The 18691-nt window shown below is 38.2% G+C and overlaps 1 protein-coding gene across 4 annotated transcripts in view; it reads left to right on the forward strand.

Annotated features, from left to right (window-relative positions):
* Window positions 1-18691, forward strand: part of Magi3 (membrane associated guanylate kinase, WW and PDZ domain containing 3) — a 259223-nt gene that overhangs the window by 215031 nt on the left and 25501 nt on the right. For all 4 annotated transcript variants that reach the window (XM_004853757.4, XM_013075458.3, XM_087212703.1 and 1 more), the window contains 7 exons: window positions 1734-1922; window positions 5131-5733; window positions 6887-6918; window positions 9068-9224; window positions 12267-12358; window positions 14546-14738; window positions 16894-17082. In XM_004853757.4, coding sequence (XP_004853814.2) covers window positions 1734-1922; window positions 5131-5733; window positions 6887-6918; window positions 9068-9224; window positions 12267-12358; window positions 14546-14738; window positions 16894-17082 — 1455 coding nt within the window. The remainder of the gene's footprint in view (window positions 1-1733; window positions 1923-5130; window positions 5734-6886; window positions 6919-9067; window positions 9225-12266; window positions 12359-14545; window positions 14739-16893; window positions 17083-18691) is intronic.

Below are 18691 nucleotides of genomic sequence, written 5' to 3' on the forward strand. Positions count from 1 at the left end.
CAGAGTCCCGAAAAAATCAACTTAAAGGAGCAAAGGCTTATTTTGGCTCAAAGTTTCAGAGGCTTCAGAGATTTCAGTGCATGGTTGCATGACCCCATCATTTTGGGCCTGTGGTGTGGCAGAACATCATAGCTGGGAGCACAGGGTAAAGCAAGAGTGGCTGGGAAACAGAGAGAGGAAGGGGCCAATATCCCCATATTCCCTTAAAGAACACCCAAGGATGCACTTTCTCAGCTAGGCCTCACCTCCTAAAGGTTCTGCTACCTCCCAGGATCACTGTCAGCTGGAGACCAAGTATTCACCACATGAGTTTGGGAGGGTCATTTATGTAAGATCCAAATGATAACAATACCTGTGATATTATAGATAGATGAGCTAGCTAGAAATACTATAGGCAGTCAGGGCTAAGTCCTCAAGAAGGCCAGGACAAAGGTGAAACAAACCACAGCACCACATCAATTAGACTTCCTGGCTGTATGCACAGAAAGGGACAGACCTACCTAAGCCAAGGGGATTTGCTGGAAGGTTATTGGGGGCTCTAGGTATTGTAGACAACTAAGTTATAAATATTACAGCCAGTTATACAGGACTGGGCCTTCTGCACAAAGGACAGATGTGGCCCAAGGCACATTCACTGAAGGCCAGAATTGTAAAAGGAGAGAAACTACACACCCTTGTGCTTCCCCTGGGGATAAATAGCAGTGATTGATATTCTAAATAGGTATCGGTCACCTGGGTGGGAGTGTCAAGGTCTTAACCCAGCCTCTGCAGGAAATATCTCTGACCCCCACCCTTACTGAAAGTCCTTGTATGCCTCCACCTGACTTGCTTCCCAACTGGACCACCATTACCTGAGTGACTGTACTTGTAACCTTATTGGGTGTTCACGGCTGTGGCCCACATTGTACCCACGTGGGTTTCACCCTATAAAACTTCTCTGTAAAGTGGGGTCTTTGGCTACCACTGGGGACCCCTCCTGCCCCTCAGGAGCTTTCCTATCAATAAATATCCTCCTACTGAAAAAAAAAAAAACAATACCTGTGATAAACTTTGACTTCTTCACTTAAAGGAAGCTCTTTATGGCTTCTCCTTGGCATCACTACTCTTATACTTTAGGGCCATTATTAAGTGAAACAAAGGTTATTTGAATATAAGCACAATGATAGAGTTGATCTGATAACCCAGACTGCTAGCCCATGATTAGACTAAACAACAGTAGTATATGCAGGACTGATAGGTTGGACAGAGGGGTGATTCTTGTCCCAAATAGAATGGAGTGGGATGGCACAAGATTTTATCACACTACTCAAAACAGCATGCAGTTTAAAACTTATGAGTTGTGTATTTCTGGAATTTTCCATTAAAATTCACTTAAGATTTTTGGACTGCAGTTGACTGTAGGAAACTGACACCACGAAATGAAGCTGTAAATGTGGAGGGGCAACTGTAATGGACTGAAGGGTGGGAGAAAGTAAGAACAAAGCCATGAGGAGAGAAAGGAGGTGCTTTTACCTTCCAAATGACATGAAAGAGTTCTGTAGAGAAGTGATTCATTAGCTAAGTGCTTTTCAGTGATTCAGTTTATGAGCTTCAATTCTAACTTCTGCATCATCAGATTCTCTCTGATTTTCTTCCTTTAGGGTTTCTTGTATTTGAGGTATACAAGTTGGATCTGTGGGCTGTATTCCTTGTAATTGTTTTTGTTCTCAAACCCACTTCTCATTTTGGCTCAGATGTGGAAAAATCACACTTTACTCGAGATCCATCCCAACTTAAAGGTGTCCTTGTTCGAGCCTCACTGAAAAAAAGCACAATGGGATTTGGTTTTACCATTATTGGTGGAGATCGGCCTGATGAGTTCCTACAGGTGAAAAATGTGCTGAAGGATGGCCCTGCAGCTCAGGATGGGAAAATTGCCCCAGGTAATGAGTTTTTCAGAATTACTAGAGAATAGTGATACTATTGTAAGACCGAGGGCCTTACCAAACTCTCCGAGGAGCTGACTGCAGCGAAGAACACCCGGGAAGGAACACACCGGACAAGTTGGAAAGTGAAACAGACCTTAGTCTGGCCAGACGGCACTCCCAAAGCAAAGTAGCTTAGAGAGGCGACTAGCCCAGAGTCCGAGGCTCTTTTTATAGGGGGTTGCAGGGGAAGTTAACAGGCGAAATTTACAGAAGAGGAACAAAGGTTAGTGGTCAGCTGACACATACTGATGGTCAGCAGATGTTTGTAGATTGTTCTGTAGATAGCGGTGTCCGAACATCAGTTTTGAACAAAGAGTTGAGTAATTTACTTTGGGACCTTATGGCTGATACAGATCTTATCTAGTGTCCCAGAACTAACAAGCATCTTTATCTATTTACATTCACAGTTGGGGCTAGGGGAGTTTTATGATTACAGAGTTATGCAGTCCCACACTATAACAAAAACTATAGGAAAGATGTTTTATATGTATGTATAAAGAAAATAAATTATGTAACTGTAGAGTCTTCTGTATCAAAACAGTTTATCCTCAAAATTAAGTGTATGCTAGCTTGAGGAAAGGCCATTTTTACAAAGAAGCAGAAACTATTAGAGAAAACATCCTCAGGACCACTTGTCTGATACTGTTTGGTTGGGTAGGGTTCTTTTGGAGCTATCTAACCTTTGGTTATAATCATTTTTTTAAAAAATGGCCCATTGATCGGGCCGGGGATTTAGATCAGGCCAGGGATTTAGCTCAGTGGTTTCGCCACCTGCTGCGCAAGTGTAAGGACCCGAGTTCCATCCCCGGTACAAAAAAAAAAAAAAAAAAAATGGCCCATTATGATATTTATAGAGATAAGCCAATTGTCATAGGCTGTGGTTTTTTTCCTAAGATTATTTTGTTTCCTCAGTCTTACTGATTGTAAGTAAAATTTAATGCCCGTGTTCAAAGTATAGGTGAAAATGTTTCTGTTTTTACAGAGCTTTATAAACTTAAGTTGTCTTTTATATAGTTTTCCCAAAATCTTGACTTGGTAATTGTTGGATATTTTAAGACGGGTGACAGTGTTTGTGGGAGTTCAGGGAGGCTCCAGACAAGTTACTGAGCACTGAGCAAGGGTAAGCACTTTTTTGCCACAGGAATTTAATACTCCATGGAAGTTGCTACTTTCAGTGTTTGCTAGGCTTTTCAAATCCTCTGTTCTCTCACATACCACATAATATAGACTCACATTTGGATGGTTCTATTGTCATGGCACTTTTCTGTTTGTTTTGTTTTTTTGAATAGGGTCTTGCTGAGCTGCCCAGGTTGGCCTCTGTCTTACGATCTTCTTGCCTCAGCCTTTCAGATCCTGGCATTACAGGTGTATGCCAGAACAACCCGCTCTTTTCTTTTCCCTCCCTCCTTTTCTCCTTTCCCTCTCCTTCCTTCTTTCTTTCCTTCCCTTCCTTACACTGTACTGGGGCTTGAACCCAAGACCTTGTGCTTGCTAGGCAAGTACTCTACCACTGAGCTGTGTGCCCAGCCTCCTCCCCTGTTTTTTTTTTTAGACAAGGTCTTTCTAAGTTTCCCAGGCTAGCCTCAACACTTTGAATCTTCCTGCCTCAGTCTTCAGAGGAGCTAGGATCATACGCCTTCACCATGCTAGGCTTGTCATGGTACTTTGTGACACAGATACTGTTATTTTCAATTAATATATGGATCTATCATGTTATACTTTTCCAGTGAGTTGATAGAAACTTAAAAATAATCAATAGTTATATTTATAGTATAAATAAAAATTTTTTACTATTTATAGAATTAAGAGATTAAGATTAATAGAAAGAGCCAGGCATGGTGGTTGGTGCACACCTGTAATCCCAGAATTCTGGGAGGTTGAGGCAGGAAAATTGCTAGTTTGAACCCAGCCTGGGTAACTTAGTGACTTAGCAAAACCTTGTCTCAAAATAAAAAATTTAAAAAGGCCTGGGGATGTAGATCAGTGTGAAGATCTTGGATTCAACACAAACAAACACATAAATAAGGTGGTGGTTTTTAAGTTCTCAGTTCTGACCTTTTTAACATTTTGTCCATGAAACAAATCTTAGGATTTCATAATATAGTTTCAGATTTGCCTAAAACTATTATCTAATTTGAATAGCAATTCAGTGAATATTTGGGAGCTTTTACAGGGGAGGAAACGTCAAAAACTTTGTTTCTAATTGGTCTAGTCTCTGTATCTTCTTAGATTATGAAACAGGTTTCCACAGACTAGCTTTGGTTTTTAACACCATTCATATTGACTTTTTTAAAAAGCAAGCCCATATGCAATCAGAAACAAAGCACTTTTATTTGTCAATAACCTTATATAATCAAATTCAAATAATCATATTCAAATAAAAGTCACACATGTATGAGACAGCAGAAGACAGATTTTTAAAGTCAATAGTATGTTAAAAGGCCAGCTGATGAATTCAGTGCTAATAATTCTGCAACCAAAGTGCTCATAATACTGCAGAATCAGGAAAGCAAAACCACATTTTGTAAGGATTAATTTATGACTTTTCAGTGTCTTAATAAATCCATTGTCTTAAATAATAAATACGGTTGATTTTTTTGTTGATGCTTTCACTTTTTAAAATCAGATTTGTAATAAATTCAAAATCTCTACAAGAAAGAGGATGATAAAAGAAAATATATCATAAGGTAACATTTTCATCTTCAGTTCTACATTTCTTAAACTAGAATGAATTTTTGAGTATATTACAATCAGTGGGTTCTCAAAGAAGGTGGTATTTAAGGAGAGCCTTTTGTACAAGTACCCAGTGGTGGTATTTGCTCCTCCTCTGTGTACTAAGTGCCTTCTAAAATGGGCTGAGCTTTGTTTGGCCACTTAGGTGTGACTCAGAATCTGATAATAAAACTTGCAGGTTTCTTTAATTATTCACTTAAACTTGAGCTTAAAACTCTTTGCAGCTAATTAAAATTTTAGACATTTGTATATACTTTTTGGAGAGAAATCCTAAGACAGAATGTGTTGGAAATCTTATCTTTCCAGTAGTTAATGAACAGTAAGAGACTTCCAGAATTCAAATTTAGTTGCTAAATTTATTTTGCCTTTCTCAGCAAAAAACCAACTGTTTGGTGGTTTTAATATTTTCAACATGATTATGTTTTATCAGGTGATGTTATTGTAGACATCAATGGCAACTGTGTCCTTGGTCACACCCATGCAGATGTTGTCCAGATGTTTCAGTTGGTACCTGTCAACCAGTATGTAAACCTCACTTTATGTCGTGGCTATCCACTTCCTGATGACAGTGAAGATCCTGTTGTGGACATTGTTGCTGCTACCCCTGTCATCAATGGACAGTCCTTAACTAAGGGAGAGACTATGACTACTCAGGATTGTAAGCCAGGAACACTGGTTCTGGATCAGAATGGAAAATCAGGACACACCTTAATCAGTGATCACCTCAATGGTCCATCTGATCCAAGTGAGCAGAGAGCATCCATGACATCGTCAGGCAACTCCCAGCCAGAACTAGTAACTATCCCTTTGATTAAGGGCCCTAAAGGCTTTGGCTTTGCAATTGCTGACAGCCCTACTGGACAAAAGGTGAAAATGATATTGGATAGCCAGTGGTGCCAAGGCCTTCAGAAAGGGGATATAATTAAGGAAGTTTACCATCAAAACGTACAGAATTTAACGCATCTCCAAGTGGTAGAAGTGCTGAAGCAGTTTCCAGTAGGTGCGGATGTACCATTGCTTATCTTAAGAGGAGGTGAGTAAAAGCACAACCAGGAAATAACAGGGATTTATGTCTGCTAATTGTCCTTCCTTATAGGTCAGAATGCCCCCCCCTCCCCCGGCAGATTTCACTGGCAATTAGTGTGCGTTTTTCTTAAGTTTCTGTCAGATTGCTTCCATATGAAATATCTGTTTCAGCACATTTTATTATTAGTGGTTTCATTTGTGTCCATTATGGATTTCTTTCCCCACTGTATTCTTTTTAAAATCTGATTTACAACTTTAATGATTAGGAAGAATCATGATGTGCTACTTCAAATGAAATATATCCTCCTAATTTCATTTTCTCTGTTGCTGACAATAATGGAAATTGATCAGTGGTGTTTCCTCTGGACCTCTGTAATGCGTCAGAAGAGCTTTTGAAAGAGCCACCATCTCTGTGAATAAGTAAAGCTTTGGATGGTGTGTTAGCCTCCTCTGCAGAGGCACTCGTGATGGCTTATGCTCCTAAAGATTTACTCCTAAGCGCTAGTATCTGCCCGTAAGTGTTAATCAAACCCCACAGTACTTATGTGAGAGAAATGAAATTTTTATTTTCAAAGTCATCAGCTGACGTGAACCACTCCCATATACTGCAAATTCATTTCCAAGGACTTTGAAGTTCCATGTTAATAGCCTTTCTCAGATCCATACCGATGAATGACTAGTATTTTTTAAAATGAAATTTAGTCCTTCACTCTTTTATGACTGTGACTTTTACTTTTCATTTTTGAGGCAAATGAGCTCTTTAACTTCATTGGCAAGTTTCTCATTTCTTTGAACTGTTTTGGTTTCTTCTCTGGGTGATAGGGTAGAATGGGCTCAGTCAGGTAAAAATCTCTTGAGTACTGGAGAGTTATCGGGGCTTCAACAAGCACCACAGAGGGATCAGGGTTTGATGTCAGCTTCCTGCCTTGGCTATATGTATAGAGAAGCTCTCAGTTAACCTATCTAGTAAATGATGATAGCATTTATGCCTGGGGATTGTTGTCAAAACAAAGCGCAATATAATGTATGAATAATATCTGGCACATAGCCCACTAAAAGTGGGGCCACTAAAGTTGAAACTAGTTTTATCATAAACATTAGCAGTATTTATGATCAGAAAATGCTTACTATGTTTTTAAAATCTGGCTCATTTTTTTAAGGTCCTCCTTCACCAACTAAAACTGCCAAAATGGTGAGTATTACAGTGGTCCTCACATGCTTCTTCCCCACACACAAAGAGGTGCCACATTCCCCTCTGTGAGAGCAGCCTGCTGTGGTGGTGGTGATGGCGATGTCAGGAGAAATCGGAGGCAAGCTGCCCTGGACATGGATCAGTAACTCAGCAAGCGGTAGAAAGGCCCCAGTGCTTGGGGTGTGCTCACATAATTAAGTCTTGCTACTGGAAGAATACTAGAAGCCCAAACTACCAGTAATCTTGTTCTCTAATAGTAAAATGTGACCCATTGAAGAACTTACTTAGGGTTCTTTTACTTTCTTTGTGTTTCAGAGGAACACGTAGCTAAATGTTCTTAGTAAACTATTACGTCTCCTTTCTAGTACCCAAAATAAAGACATGGTAGCTGCATATAAACTCCTTGGGGACTGTAAATGCCCACATTTAGTAGATGACCTTCTTACTTTAGAACTAAGCAAAATTTTCTTAAATAATTGTGGCTTTCTTGAGCTAAATTTGCTCATATCAAAGCAGTATACTATCAGACCTTTGACAGTATCCTCTTTGGCTTCTTCTGAACAACTAAGTAGCCTATTTAAGTATTTTGTAGAGAAAAAGATATTTTTTTGTTTGTTTTTTGTTTTTTGTTTTTTGGTACCGGAGATCGAACTGGGGTCCTTGTGCTTGCGCAGCATGCGGTGAAACCACTGAGCTAAACCCCCGGCCTAAAAAAGATATTTTTTAAATGATTGCACCAATAGTGCTTTTGCAGAAGAAACTACTAGGAACACATTTCTGTCTAAGTAGCCATAATTATATGGATATAAAGACGATTATATTTTAAAATCCTAATGTAGTTCTCATTTACTTGAAGTCTTTCACTTCAGAATTGAAAGATAGCTTCCCATAACCACAAACCATATACTATTAAAGGAAAGATCATCCACTCTTAAATACATTAATTCCTTCTAGCCCACCAAGTAAGAATCCTCTGAAAATTTGCTGCTGTTTGGATCAAAAAGGAAGATCAAACACTCAGCTTCAGCCCTTTTATAGACTGTTTGTCCCATTAGGTCAACTGTGAACAGAAATTCCTGTTGTCCATTTAGTTAAAATTGCTCTGCATTTTTCTACTTTTCTCTACTTCCTCAAGCAGTCATTGTTATCTACCAGGGTGTCTATTTCATAAAGATGCCATTGCAGCCACAGTGACCCTGGTGCTGGAGAGTTGATGGGAGGCTCTGGTGACCTTTAAGTGCTCTGACAGAATCCTGGGACATGTGGCAGGGGCTGCCCTTACTTTTTCTGCTGTTTGCCTGGGTCTGGATCAGTGAGGGGGTCCCATGTGACTCAGCAGGATATAGGGGCTGACCCCCATGACTCCCATAGGAGTTGGTGCCCTTGTGTTCTTGTCAGTGTTAATTATTTATTGCAAGTGTCTATAATCTCCTTTATCCTAACAGAAATGCAGAATAAGCTGGTCTCAAAATCATATTTTAGGTGAATTAGATCTCATATTTAAATTTATTATTAAATCATTTTGCTTCAGTATTATTTTGGGAAAGCCTTATCTGAGAAGGAAAAGTATCCAAATATGCTAGTCTGTTTCCTTTCTCAGATTGGTTGCCTGGCATGGGGTATTTTCCTCCCATGTATCTGGATTGACCAAACAGGGTTTTTAGTGTCATCTTTATAAACTAAATTAGAGTTAACACTCCTTCTCCTGTTTCCCTAGAAAGAATGTATTATCTTACCTCTTCACTGGAAATTAAATTCAGTGAGTTGGAAATGAATATCAGAATTTTATAGAGTTATTTTTTGAGTCTTCTTGTTTTACTTAGAAATGCTGTCTTGTATCACATTCCTCTTTATCTTATCTCAAAGTCAATTTATATCTTGATGGCAGAGAAAGGGATAAGATTGCTTAAACATAGGACTGAGGCCCTTCAGTTGACATCCTTATAAACTGTGTTCTAATTCAAGTTAAATACTATGATTTCACCAGCTATACATGCCTGTGAAAGTGGATTCCTGTCTCACTACAAGCTGGCTGGGGTTGTGACCCTGCCACCTATGCAACTGTACTCAGTTGACATACCTAGTTCAGACAACAGTTTTATGAATTATCTTATTTTTTAAAAGTACTAAAGGACCTTTTCCATTTCAGAAAACAGACAAAAAGGAGAATTCAGGAAGTTTGGAGACCATAAATGAGCCCATTCCCCAGCCTATGCCTTTTCCACCCAGCATTATCAGGTCAGGATCCCCAAAATTGGATCCTTCTGAGGTCTACCTGAAATCTAAGACTTTGTATGAAGATAAACGTAAGTAGTTGTAGAATATTTCAGGAAAGCATGTAATTAGATAAACTTGAATTTTTTTCTTAAACTGGACTCTTCCCATCTTTCAAAAGCATATTGAGAATTTATTCCTTCATTCCCATTTCACTAAGACTGTGTATGCAGTGTTCACACATCCATTTTTTTCAAAATTGTGTAGTAAGTGCCAGCTATCTACAAGATATCATATTAGATAATTGGAATGCAGAGATAAATTGGTTATGTTGGCCTTACATCCGGAATCTGAATTATTAAATCTGAATGGAAAAGGCAAATGTATAATCAAATAAGCGTAGAGATAAGTACACATAAGCCTAGCTGGTGTGGTGATGAACTGGATAAATTAGGATCCCCAGTAGTGTGTGGTCAGTTCTATCAGTGTGAATGGTGGAAGTGTCAGGAAAAGTGTCATACAGGAAGTAAAGCTTGAGGCAAACCCTCAATAATGAAGAGGCGAATATGAGGAAGATAAAGGTGCAGATGGAAGGGCTGCATTTGCATGTTGGTCTTGCAGGGCCTGGGTTCTGCAGGTTGTTCAGTTTGCCTGAGTGTGATTGGCAGGGGGAGGTAGTGAGGAGAGCAGAAACAGACTGCAGAGGGCTGGACGGCTGGAGTCAGTCATAGGTCATATAAATGATAGAGAGCTGTGGAATGGTTTTTCACTGCAGGGAAAATATCACTGGGCTTGTGTTTCAGAAAGGTTTTTGTGGCAGGAGTAAGGGGGATAGATCACAGAGGGGTGTGCACATTGGAAAGGAAGCGGGAGTCAACTCCTTAGAGGAGTCTAACTGAGAAGAAGGGAGAGTGCACAAGCAGAAATCAGTTTTTATACTAATTTACATACTAATAGTAAATCTTTTCCAATGTAAAGTTGCAAATTTAAATAGGTCTAGTTTAAAAATTTGTTTTGTTAAAAAATCTGTATCACTTTGAACAAGATATGCTAAAACAATATGTAATTGACTTCATGCTTATTTAAGTACTTGCAGATCTTTATCTTGCTATCTGCAGGCTATATTTAGAAAGGTGAGAACCAAGTATAAGAATAGCAAACCAGTAATTTAAATTAGTGTAACTATGTAGAATCCCTTTCCTAGACTTCCCATTCATAGCTTGATATACTTTTATTTATTTATTTATTTTGGTACCAGGGATTGAACTTGGGACTTTGTGCTTTCGAGGTAGGCGCCAGAACCACTGAGCTAAATCCCCTGCCCTTGATGTATTCTTAATGCTGATATAAACTCTGCAGCTCTGTTGGGCCTCACCCATAAAACAAGTTTGACTCAGACTCCTGTAATTCTAAATTTCCCTGATTCTGCCACCCCCAACCCCCAATGCTAAGGCTTGAACCCAGGGCCTCATACATGCTAAAGATGACTGAGCTATGTCCCTGGGCCCTAAACTTCTGTAATTCTAGTAGGAAATGTTTATCAAAAGAGATTGCTTCTAAAGGAAATTATCAGAATTCACCCCTTATCTCATTTTACTATTTCTTTTTGTTTTTTGTTTTTTTGAGATAGGGTCTCACTATGCAGTCTGAGTGTACTCAAACTTGTCCTGCCTCAATCTTCTGAGTGCTGGGATAGCAGGCCTGTGCCATTACACCTGGCTGTCACTTTTTACATTGTTCCTTGACTTAGTTCTCTCTTTCCGTAGTAAACACTTTTTACCTGTGCATAATGTTAATATTTTCTAAAATCTTAATCATGAAATAAATTTTTCTGACTTACTGTTCTGATGAATACAGCCTGCTCTTTGAGGACAGTATAGTTAAGAGCCTGGAAACTGGAAATAAAGCTGCATTTAAATCTCCACTCCACCATGTGTGACATTAAGCAAGTTACTTAATCCCATAGTTTCCCTCACCTGGAAGTTAAGGCCAATAAGCATTACCCCTTAATTGATTTTCCTTTAAAATACTATTAGATTGATCCCTGGTACCAAAAAAATAAATAAAATAAAATACTATTACCGCTGGCATGGTAGCACATGCCTACAGTCTTCAGCACTTGCTAGGCTGAGGCAGGAGGTTAGCATGTTCCAGGCCAGCATGGGTTCGTGGCAAGTTCAAGGCTGACCTACACTATATCACAAGACCCTGACCCCCGCACTCCCAAAAAAAAGAAAGAAAGAAAAAGAAAAACAATATTGTATATATGCACGTATGTATATGTATGTATGTATGTATGTATGTGTACATATATTATTTTGTAAAATTAGGCTAAGTTGCTCATGCCAAATACTCTTCTGACATCATTAGTTTAGGAATGGAAATAGAAGCTGGGCACAGTGGTGCACACCTGTAATCCCAGCATCTTGGGAGGCTGAGGCAGGAGGATCACAAGTTCAAGGCCAGCCGGGGCAACTTAGCAAGACTTGTCACAAAATAAAAGGGGTGGGAAGGTAGCTGAGCACTCTCTGGAATCAATCTCTAGTATTGAAAAGTAAAGGAAGAGCAGAAATAAGGTATTTTATTGGATCATTTTCTCTAGGATTTAAAGTACTATACCTTACTCAAAGATTAACTTAGATCATTTCCATCTTTCAAATATCAAATTCATTGGGTAATTATAAATTTAATGTAAAATTGATTGGACAGCATTGGAAGCTACTGACAGTATAATACTGAAGCCATGAAAATATTCCTAAACTATAGATATATAAATATATATATAAATATATACAAATATATATATAAATATATATATTTGTTGTTGTTTGTTTTTGGTACTGGGGATGGAACTCCTGTCCTTGTGCTTGCACAGCAGGTGGCGAAACCACTGAGCTAAATCCCGGCCCTCCTAAACAATATTGATACAGTTTTGTTTAGCACTCAAAAGCATTTATAGTTGAATTTTCTAGTGTGTTATGTTCTTCTGTAAATTTTCACATATCAAAAAGCTCTGAGATTATAGTTTATTGAATTGCTCTTTAGTATTATCCTACTAAATGTTGAAATTTATTTTATTTTTCTCTTTTAAAATGAATCAAAACGTTTACTTTACATTTTCTCATTTTCCTTAGCACCAAACACCAAAGACTTGGATGTATTTCTTCGGAAACAAGAATCAGGATTTGGCTTCCGGGTGCTAGGAGGAGACGGACCGGACCAGTCGGTAAGTGCACATACTCTTGCTGTTCATGTTAAAATTTGTGAATGGCAATTGTTGTTTATTTGTTTCTTGATTTTCCTGTTTAAGTTGTTTTTTTCTCTAACAGTTTCGTTGAAATGAGAACTACATTTCTGTGAGTGTCATAGTCCCTCAGTTAATATGGTGTGCTTTGGCTAAAATATGTACATAAAAACTGAATATGGCAGCTGTATGTTGAACAGTGATTAAGTTATTTACTTCTCTGTGTAAATAAAGCTATTTAGGGCTGGAAGGTATAGTTCAGTGGTAGAGCACTTGCCTAGCTTGGGTGAGGCCCTGGGATCAGTCCCCAGAAAGAATTATTTTAATTTTTTATTTCCTTTGCCTTTGTTAAGCAGATTCTAAAACATTTTTCTTATCTAAGAAGCCTATAATCCAGTGTCCTCTTTCCAAAATCACTCTGTCTTCTGAATGCTCCTAGACTTTTGGCATGAGCCTGTGTGTATTATTTCACCTGATCTTATTAATGACTTGATATTTTCATGCTCATTCCTTTGCCTGTAATTTCATGTGTTAGCTATAAAACTAAAGGAATATAAAATAATAATTCTATCTAGAAGGCTAAAGGTTACATTTGCAAAGCTTTTTCTTTGTGTTTTGTTTTGACGGTTTTGGTGTTTTCAGCTGAGGTCTTGTAGTACAGTCCAGAGTGGCCTTGAACCCTCTCTGAAGCCCAGACTGCCCTTGAACTCTTTGTTTTATTTATTTTCTTTTTGGTACCAGGGATCGAACTCAAACTCGGGTCCTTGAGCTTGCAAGGCAGGTGGCAGAACCACTGAGCTAAATGCTGAACCCTGCCCTTGAACTCTTTGATGTCCTTGTTTGAGCCTTGCAAGTGCTGGGATTATAGGCATGCACCGCCACACCTAGCTGCAAATCATTTAAAGCCTGGGATTTTGTTTATGTGTGATTCTTACCGAAAGTTAGAGAACAAATGTACTGTAATGGGCTTTGTTTTTAAGTTTTTTTGTAGGATTTAAGATCTTATTTTCATTTTCTTTTGTATAATATGAAAAAAGCCTACATTATTCTTGGAAGTTAGATGAAAAGCAGTAATCTTTAAAAATGACAGGCTGCCAGGAGCTGTGGCTCATGCCTATAATCTGAGGAGGCAGGAAGATCACAAGTTCAAAGCCAGCCTTGGCACTTTTGCAAGACCATGTCTCAAAACAAAAAATAAAAAGGGCTGGAGTGTAGCTCAGTGGTAGAGCACTTGCTTAGAATGTGAGAGGCCCTGAGTTCAACCTCTAGTACTACAAAAGAGAAAAAATAGTGACCAGCTTCTTTCTGTTTTTGAACAGATTGGTTGATTTATATGGTACAAATGTGTTCTAATTAGTCATATTGGTTACAATTACAATAATCATTAAGGACATATAAAGCTTAGGCAGATGGCCCTGTATAGGGCAAATATAAGATACTTTGTTTTTGACTATATATATATATATTTTTTTTTTCCTACTTTGTTGATATTTCTAGTGTTCACTTAGACATTTTAAGAATTTATCAACTTGGGAGCAGCCTTTCTCTTCTTCTCTTAAATGTCGGGTTTTAGTAGTTTTACAAGTAGCCCACACATCAGGATTGCCTGATTATGGGCTTTTAATTGCTAGTGAGCAGAATGAAGTAGATCTCCTCTACTATACAAGTGAACCTCAGGACACCCTGTTCCCTTGAGATTTAGGAACAAGAAGTGTTTCTCTGTTGTGTGCACTAAATTTGTACTGTTAGCACATAAAAATGATCCCAGTTGCTGTGAACTATGTGTAGAAAGTCTTTCCTGAGGGCATTAAACAAGCTGCTGTTTTTTGTTTTTTTTTTACTTTTAGTAGCTACTCCATAGAATTACATTTTCTGAGTTTGTTTTGGTATAGTGTAGTGATGGAGATCATGGAAGTGCTTTTAAAATTATTGTACAGCGCTTTCTTTTTGGTACTCAACCCTGAGGATCTAGAAGAATTACAGAGTGCAGGGTGGTTATCTGAAGTGCCATTTTTGGGCATGGTCAATTTCTAAGGAATCACCTTTCTGACATTTTGTAGGTAAACCTCAGAGACTGTTGATCTGCACAGTGGTGAGTCAGGAAACTCTTACTCTTCAGTTGATCTTAGTAGACAGTAGGGGCCAATCTGCACATTGCTGTCTTTCCAGATCTACATCGGGGCCATTATTCCCCTGGGAGCCGCCGAGAAGGATGGTCGGCTCCGCGCAGCTGATGAACTCATGTGCATCGATGGAATTCCTGTTAAAGGGAAATCACACAAACAAGTCCTGGACCTAATGACCACTGCTGCTCGAAATGGCCACGTGTTATTAACTGTTAGAAGGAAGATCTTCTATGGAGGTAGATAGTCCACTTTCTACATGGTTTTTATTAATAGTGTTTCAGATAACTCATTTGGCATAACCCAGAACCCCATTGTGCAAGGCCACAGAAAGTCAAAGGGATCCAGACATAATACTCATCAAAAAATAAATAAATATGGGGCTCTATATTAATGTTATATTACTAGAAAGCCAGGCATGGTGGTACACGCCTATAATCCCAGCACTCCTGGCTCCAGGGTGAGGCAGGAGGATCTCTGTGAGTTCAAGGCCAGCCTGGCCTACATAGTGAGGCCTACAGAGTGAACTACATAGTGAGACCCTGTCTCAAAAAAAAGAAAAAAAGGTTATATTACTATATTGATAAAATTTTACCAATATAATATTGTGAGAGTGTAAGTTTAAATCTTTTTTTTTTTTTTTTAATACAGCTAGGCTAGGAACATAGTTCAGTAGTAGTGTGCTTGCCTAGCATGCAGGCAAAGCCCTGGGTCCTATTCCCAGCACTAGAAAAAAAACAAAAAATATACACACATGTACAGTTCTTTAGCCATACCAAGATATCCTACTAGCTAAATATCAGAAGATTTTGAATCCTGATGAAATCCCAAATATTCAAAAAAGTAGAACGTTTCTACTTGAAAAGTTTTACTATAATATTTATTGAGTACTCACCATTTCCCAGATGCACGGTTTATTTATTCCTCAAAACACTGTGATATAAATTTTGTCATAATCTAGTTCCACAGTGGCTCACAGAAGGGTTGAGAGACACAGCCAGTAAGTAGTAGGAACAGATTAAAATTTATAGTTTCATTGCGGAGCCCTGGCGCTAAACCATGACACTAGGATATGTTCATCTCTTACAGTTTTATCATTAGCTTTATAGACATTAACTGGGGTTTTTATGTGAATTTTTCCCACTTCAAAAATAATAACCCTGTAGCGCAAGAATGCAGTGTTATCTCAGCTTGGCTGTGCTGGAGTCAGAGCACAACTATATCCAGCAAAACTTGAAAAATGCACACTGGAGAAAGCACCATGAAACTTCATAGTAGTTTGGTATTATTGGAGACATTTTAGCTACTTCATTCTAACTTTGCATTATGCAAAATAAATCCTTTATTTTTCAATAATGATTGGATGTCAGTGGCATTTTGTTGAGATTCTAAAACATAGTCTTATGATTGTGTAAATTTTGAGCCAAAAGAGTGTGTTCCACAGCTGCTGTGTGTTGGGATTGTTGATTGTCTGACCAAATTATCACTCAAGATTAGCCTTTTTAAAAGTCAGTTGTGGGCCAGGGATTTAGCTCAGTGGTTTTGCCGCCTGCTGCGCAAGCACAAGGACCTGAGTTCGATCCCTGGTACCAAAAAAAAAAAGAAAAAAGTCAGCTGGGCCTCACAAGTGCAAGGTCCCAAGTTCGATCCCCAGTAGCAAAAAATTAAAAATATGTCAGTTGGATCTTGGTATCATTCTTAACTTGTGGTGCCACCCTTGAATAGCTGCACAAGGTGTAGGTTAACTGCCCATTTGCCAGTGATTCCATGTGACCTCATGTGCGCCAGGAGAGCCTGCTGGTACGCACAGCTTATTATGTGTCCCAGCGAGAGGGAGAAGAAAGGCCGAGAACTGCTAATGATGAACCCTCCGATCTCATCAGTCAGGAAACTTCAATTGCAAAGTACACTGTAGAGGACAAATCCTGTGCAGATGGCAGACTTCGGTGGAGTCAGCACTTCTGCCCTGACCCCGTGACCTCTCAGACACCAATAAATACCAGTCACTGAACTCAGTTATATATACATTGATCTTAAAAGGAAGTTTACTGAATCATTTCTCATTATGTTTTTTTTTAAATTATTGCTCAAGGTTATATATAAACCACAACAGAACTAAAACTTTTCAGAAATAATTTTTTTAGTATCAAATTTTAGAGTGGGATAACATTGGGTGGTATTTTTCCAGTTACATCCTTAGGTATTGTATTTACAAATGGACTACTGCTGCCTACATGTGCACTCAGATTATGCCCAGAGCTCCATGGGGGCTGCTTTTCTATTCTTTGTGTTATTAGAAAGGAAACTTTCTTTGAGAGGCTTAGCACAAAAACACTTTCCTTACCAAAACTTACGGTTTTCAAAAAATATCAAAACTGATCATGTTTATTACAGAAAAACAACCTGAGGATGACAGCTCCCAAGCCTTCAATTCGACACAGAATGGATCTCCCCGCCTGAACCGAGCAGAGGTGCCCACCAGACTTGCTCCCCATGAGGCCTACGATGTTGTCTTACAACGAAAAGAAAATGAAGGATTTGGTTTTGTCATCCTCACCTCCAAAAGCAAACCACCCCCAGGAGGTAGGGACCGCTGTCTCCTGTTGTCTCTCCCTTCCAGGCCCTGTTAAACTAACAGGAACTGTGTATAAATTGCCTTAGAGACTTACCTTTTAAAAAATATTTTCCTTTTTTTCAAAGTCAGGTAATCTGAATCATACCTTCCATGCTTCAGGTTTATTTGTTATCTCAGATTCTATAAAATATGTTGCAATAGTTCAGTTTGTATCAAGATTATACTGAGACAGCTTATCAGGGACCTAACTTGATGGATTTAGGGAAAAATACAATACTGATTTTTTTAAAAATTTGAGGTCAGAGACTTTTAGGAGAAATTGTGGACATAGAAATAAACAATAGAAGTAACTACAAAGAAGCAAAACAGATTACCAAAATCCTTGACACAAATATATCTTAAATAGTTCTTTCATATTATTGAATAACAATTGCTCTATTCTAACTATAATGTACCCTTGTTGAATGAGGCATCCTACCTTTCATATATGTTTTATTGAAAGGTAAAAATTTTGTCAGAACCTTTAAGACTTAATGCAAATATCCTGAACCAAATTTAGCAGAGTATTCACTTCTGGGAGAGGTGAATGTAGACAAACACCAGTTTCATCAGTTACAGAGGAAGTAGTATCTAGTAAGTTCAGGGCTATTATGATTCAGCAGATTCAGTGTTGGTCTTGATGTTGCTGAGAAGTAATGTTTAAATATAAAATCCAATTGAATATAAGATGATATTTGTGTATCATCCTTGTATGATAACATTATTTTTGGTTATCAGTGATAAAAATCTTTGACTACATGAAAATATACTCTAGCTTTTGCCATTGGATTTGAATTTATCTTGGTTAGTGAGATCCTTTTAGACTAAATGGTCACTAAAACCTTAGTAAGAAAAGAAAATGTTTTCATGAAAGTGTTGTGAACCAAACCAATTTACAGAAATCTTGCTAAAATTAATCCAAAGTTTAAAGAAAGAAATTCAGTCACAAATATGAGTTATTGCTATAGTATCAGGTCACTGCTCACTGATACTAGTTTCCATTTTCCAAAAGCAGTTGCTATGGTAACACTTGGAACTGGAGCTGTCACTGATGCTGTGAGGATGATTATGCGGCCTCTGTCAGGAAAAGGAAAGGAAAGCAGCTTGTAGGTGGTTTCATGTTGTATCTGTGGAAATCTGTCTTTCCAAAAACAACCAATTAGAATAATCATACTGTCATTCTGATATCATACAATAATCTCAAGTATCTACATTAACAGAAATAGTGAAAGATTACTCCTCTGTGTGATAGACGACAATCACTTTTTTTGGTACCGGAGATCGAACTCAGGACCTTGTGTTTGCGAGGCAGACAGCGGAACCACTGAGCTAAATCCCCAGCCCAACAATCACTTTTTATATTGAAGATATTCCCTCTCTCGCACTGCAAAAATTAGGGGAGAGTCTAATATTCACCATCAAAATAAGCATTAGAGAGGAATTCAGTAAAAAATTGTACTGCTTAAATGTTTAAACATATTTTTATACTTGTTTGTATTTAAATTTTTTAAATCTTTTGTTCATTTAAATAACTTTTTACTGTTTTGATAGTTTTCTGTGTGTAGATGTTCAATCTTT

This window comes from Heterocephalus glaber, unplaced genomic scaffold (assembly GCF_053883595.1).
Source record: "Heterocephalus glaber isolate CG9 unplaced genomic scaffold, H.glaber_assembly_v1.0 deba00001442, whole genome shotgun sequence".
NCBI classification, from domain to species: Eukaryota; Metazoa; Chordata; class Mammalia; order Rodentia; family Bathyergidae; genus Heterocephalus; species Heterocephalus glaber.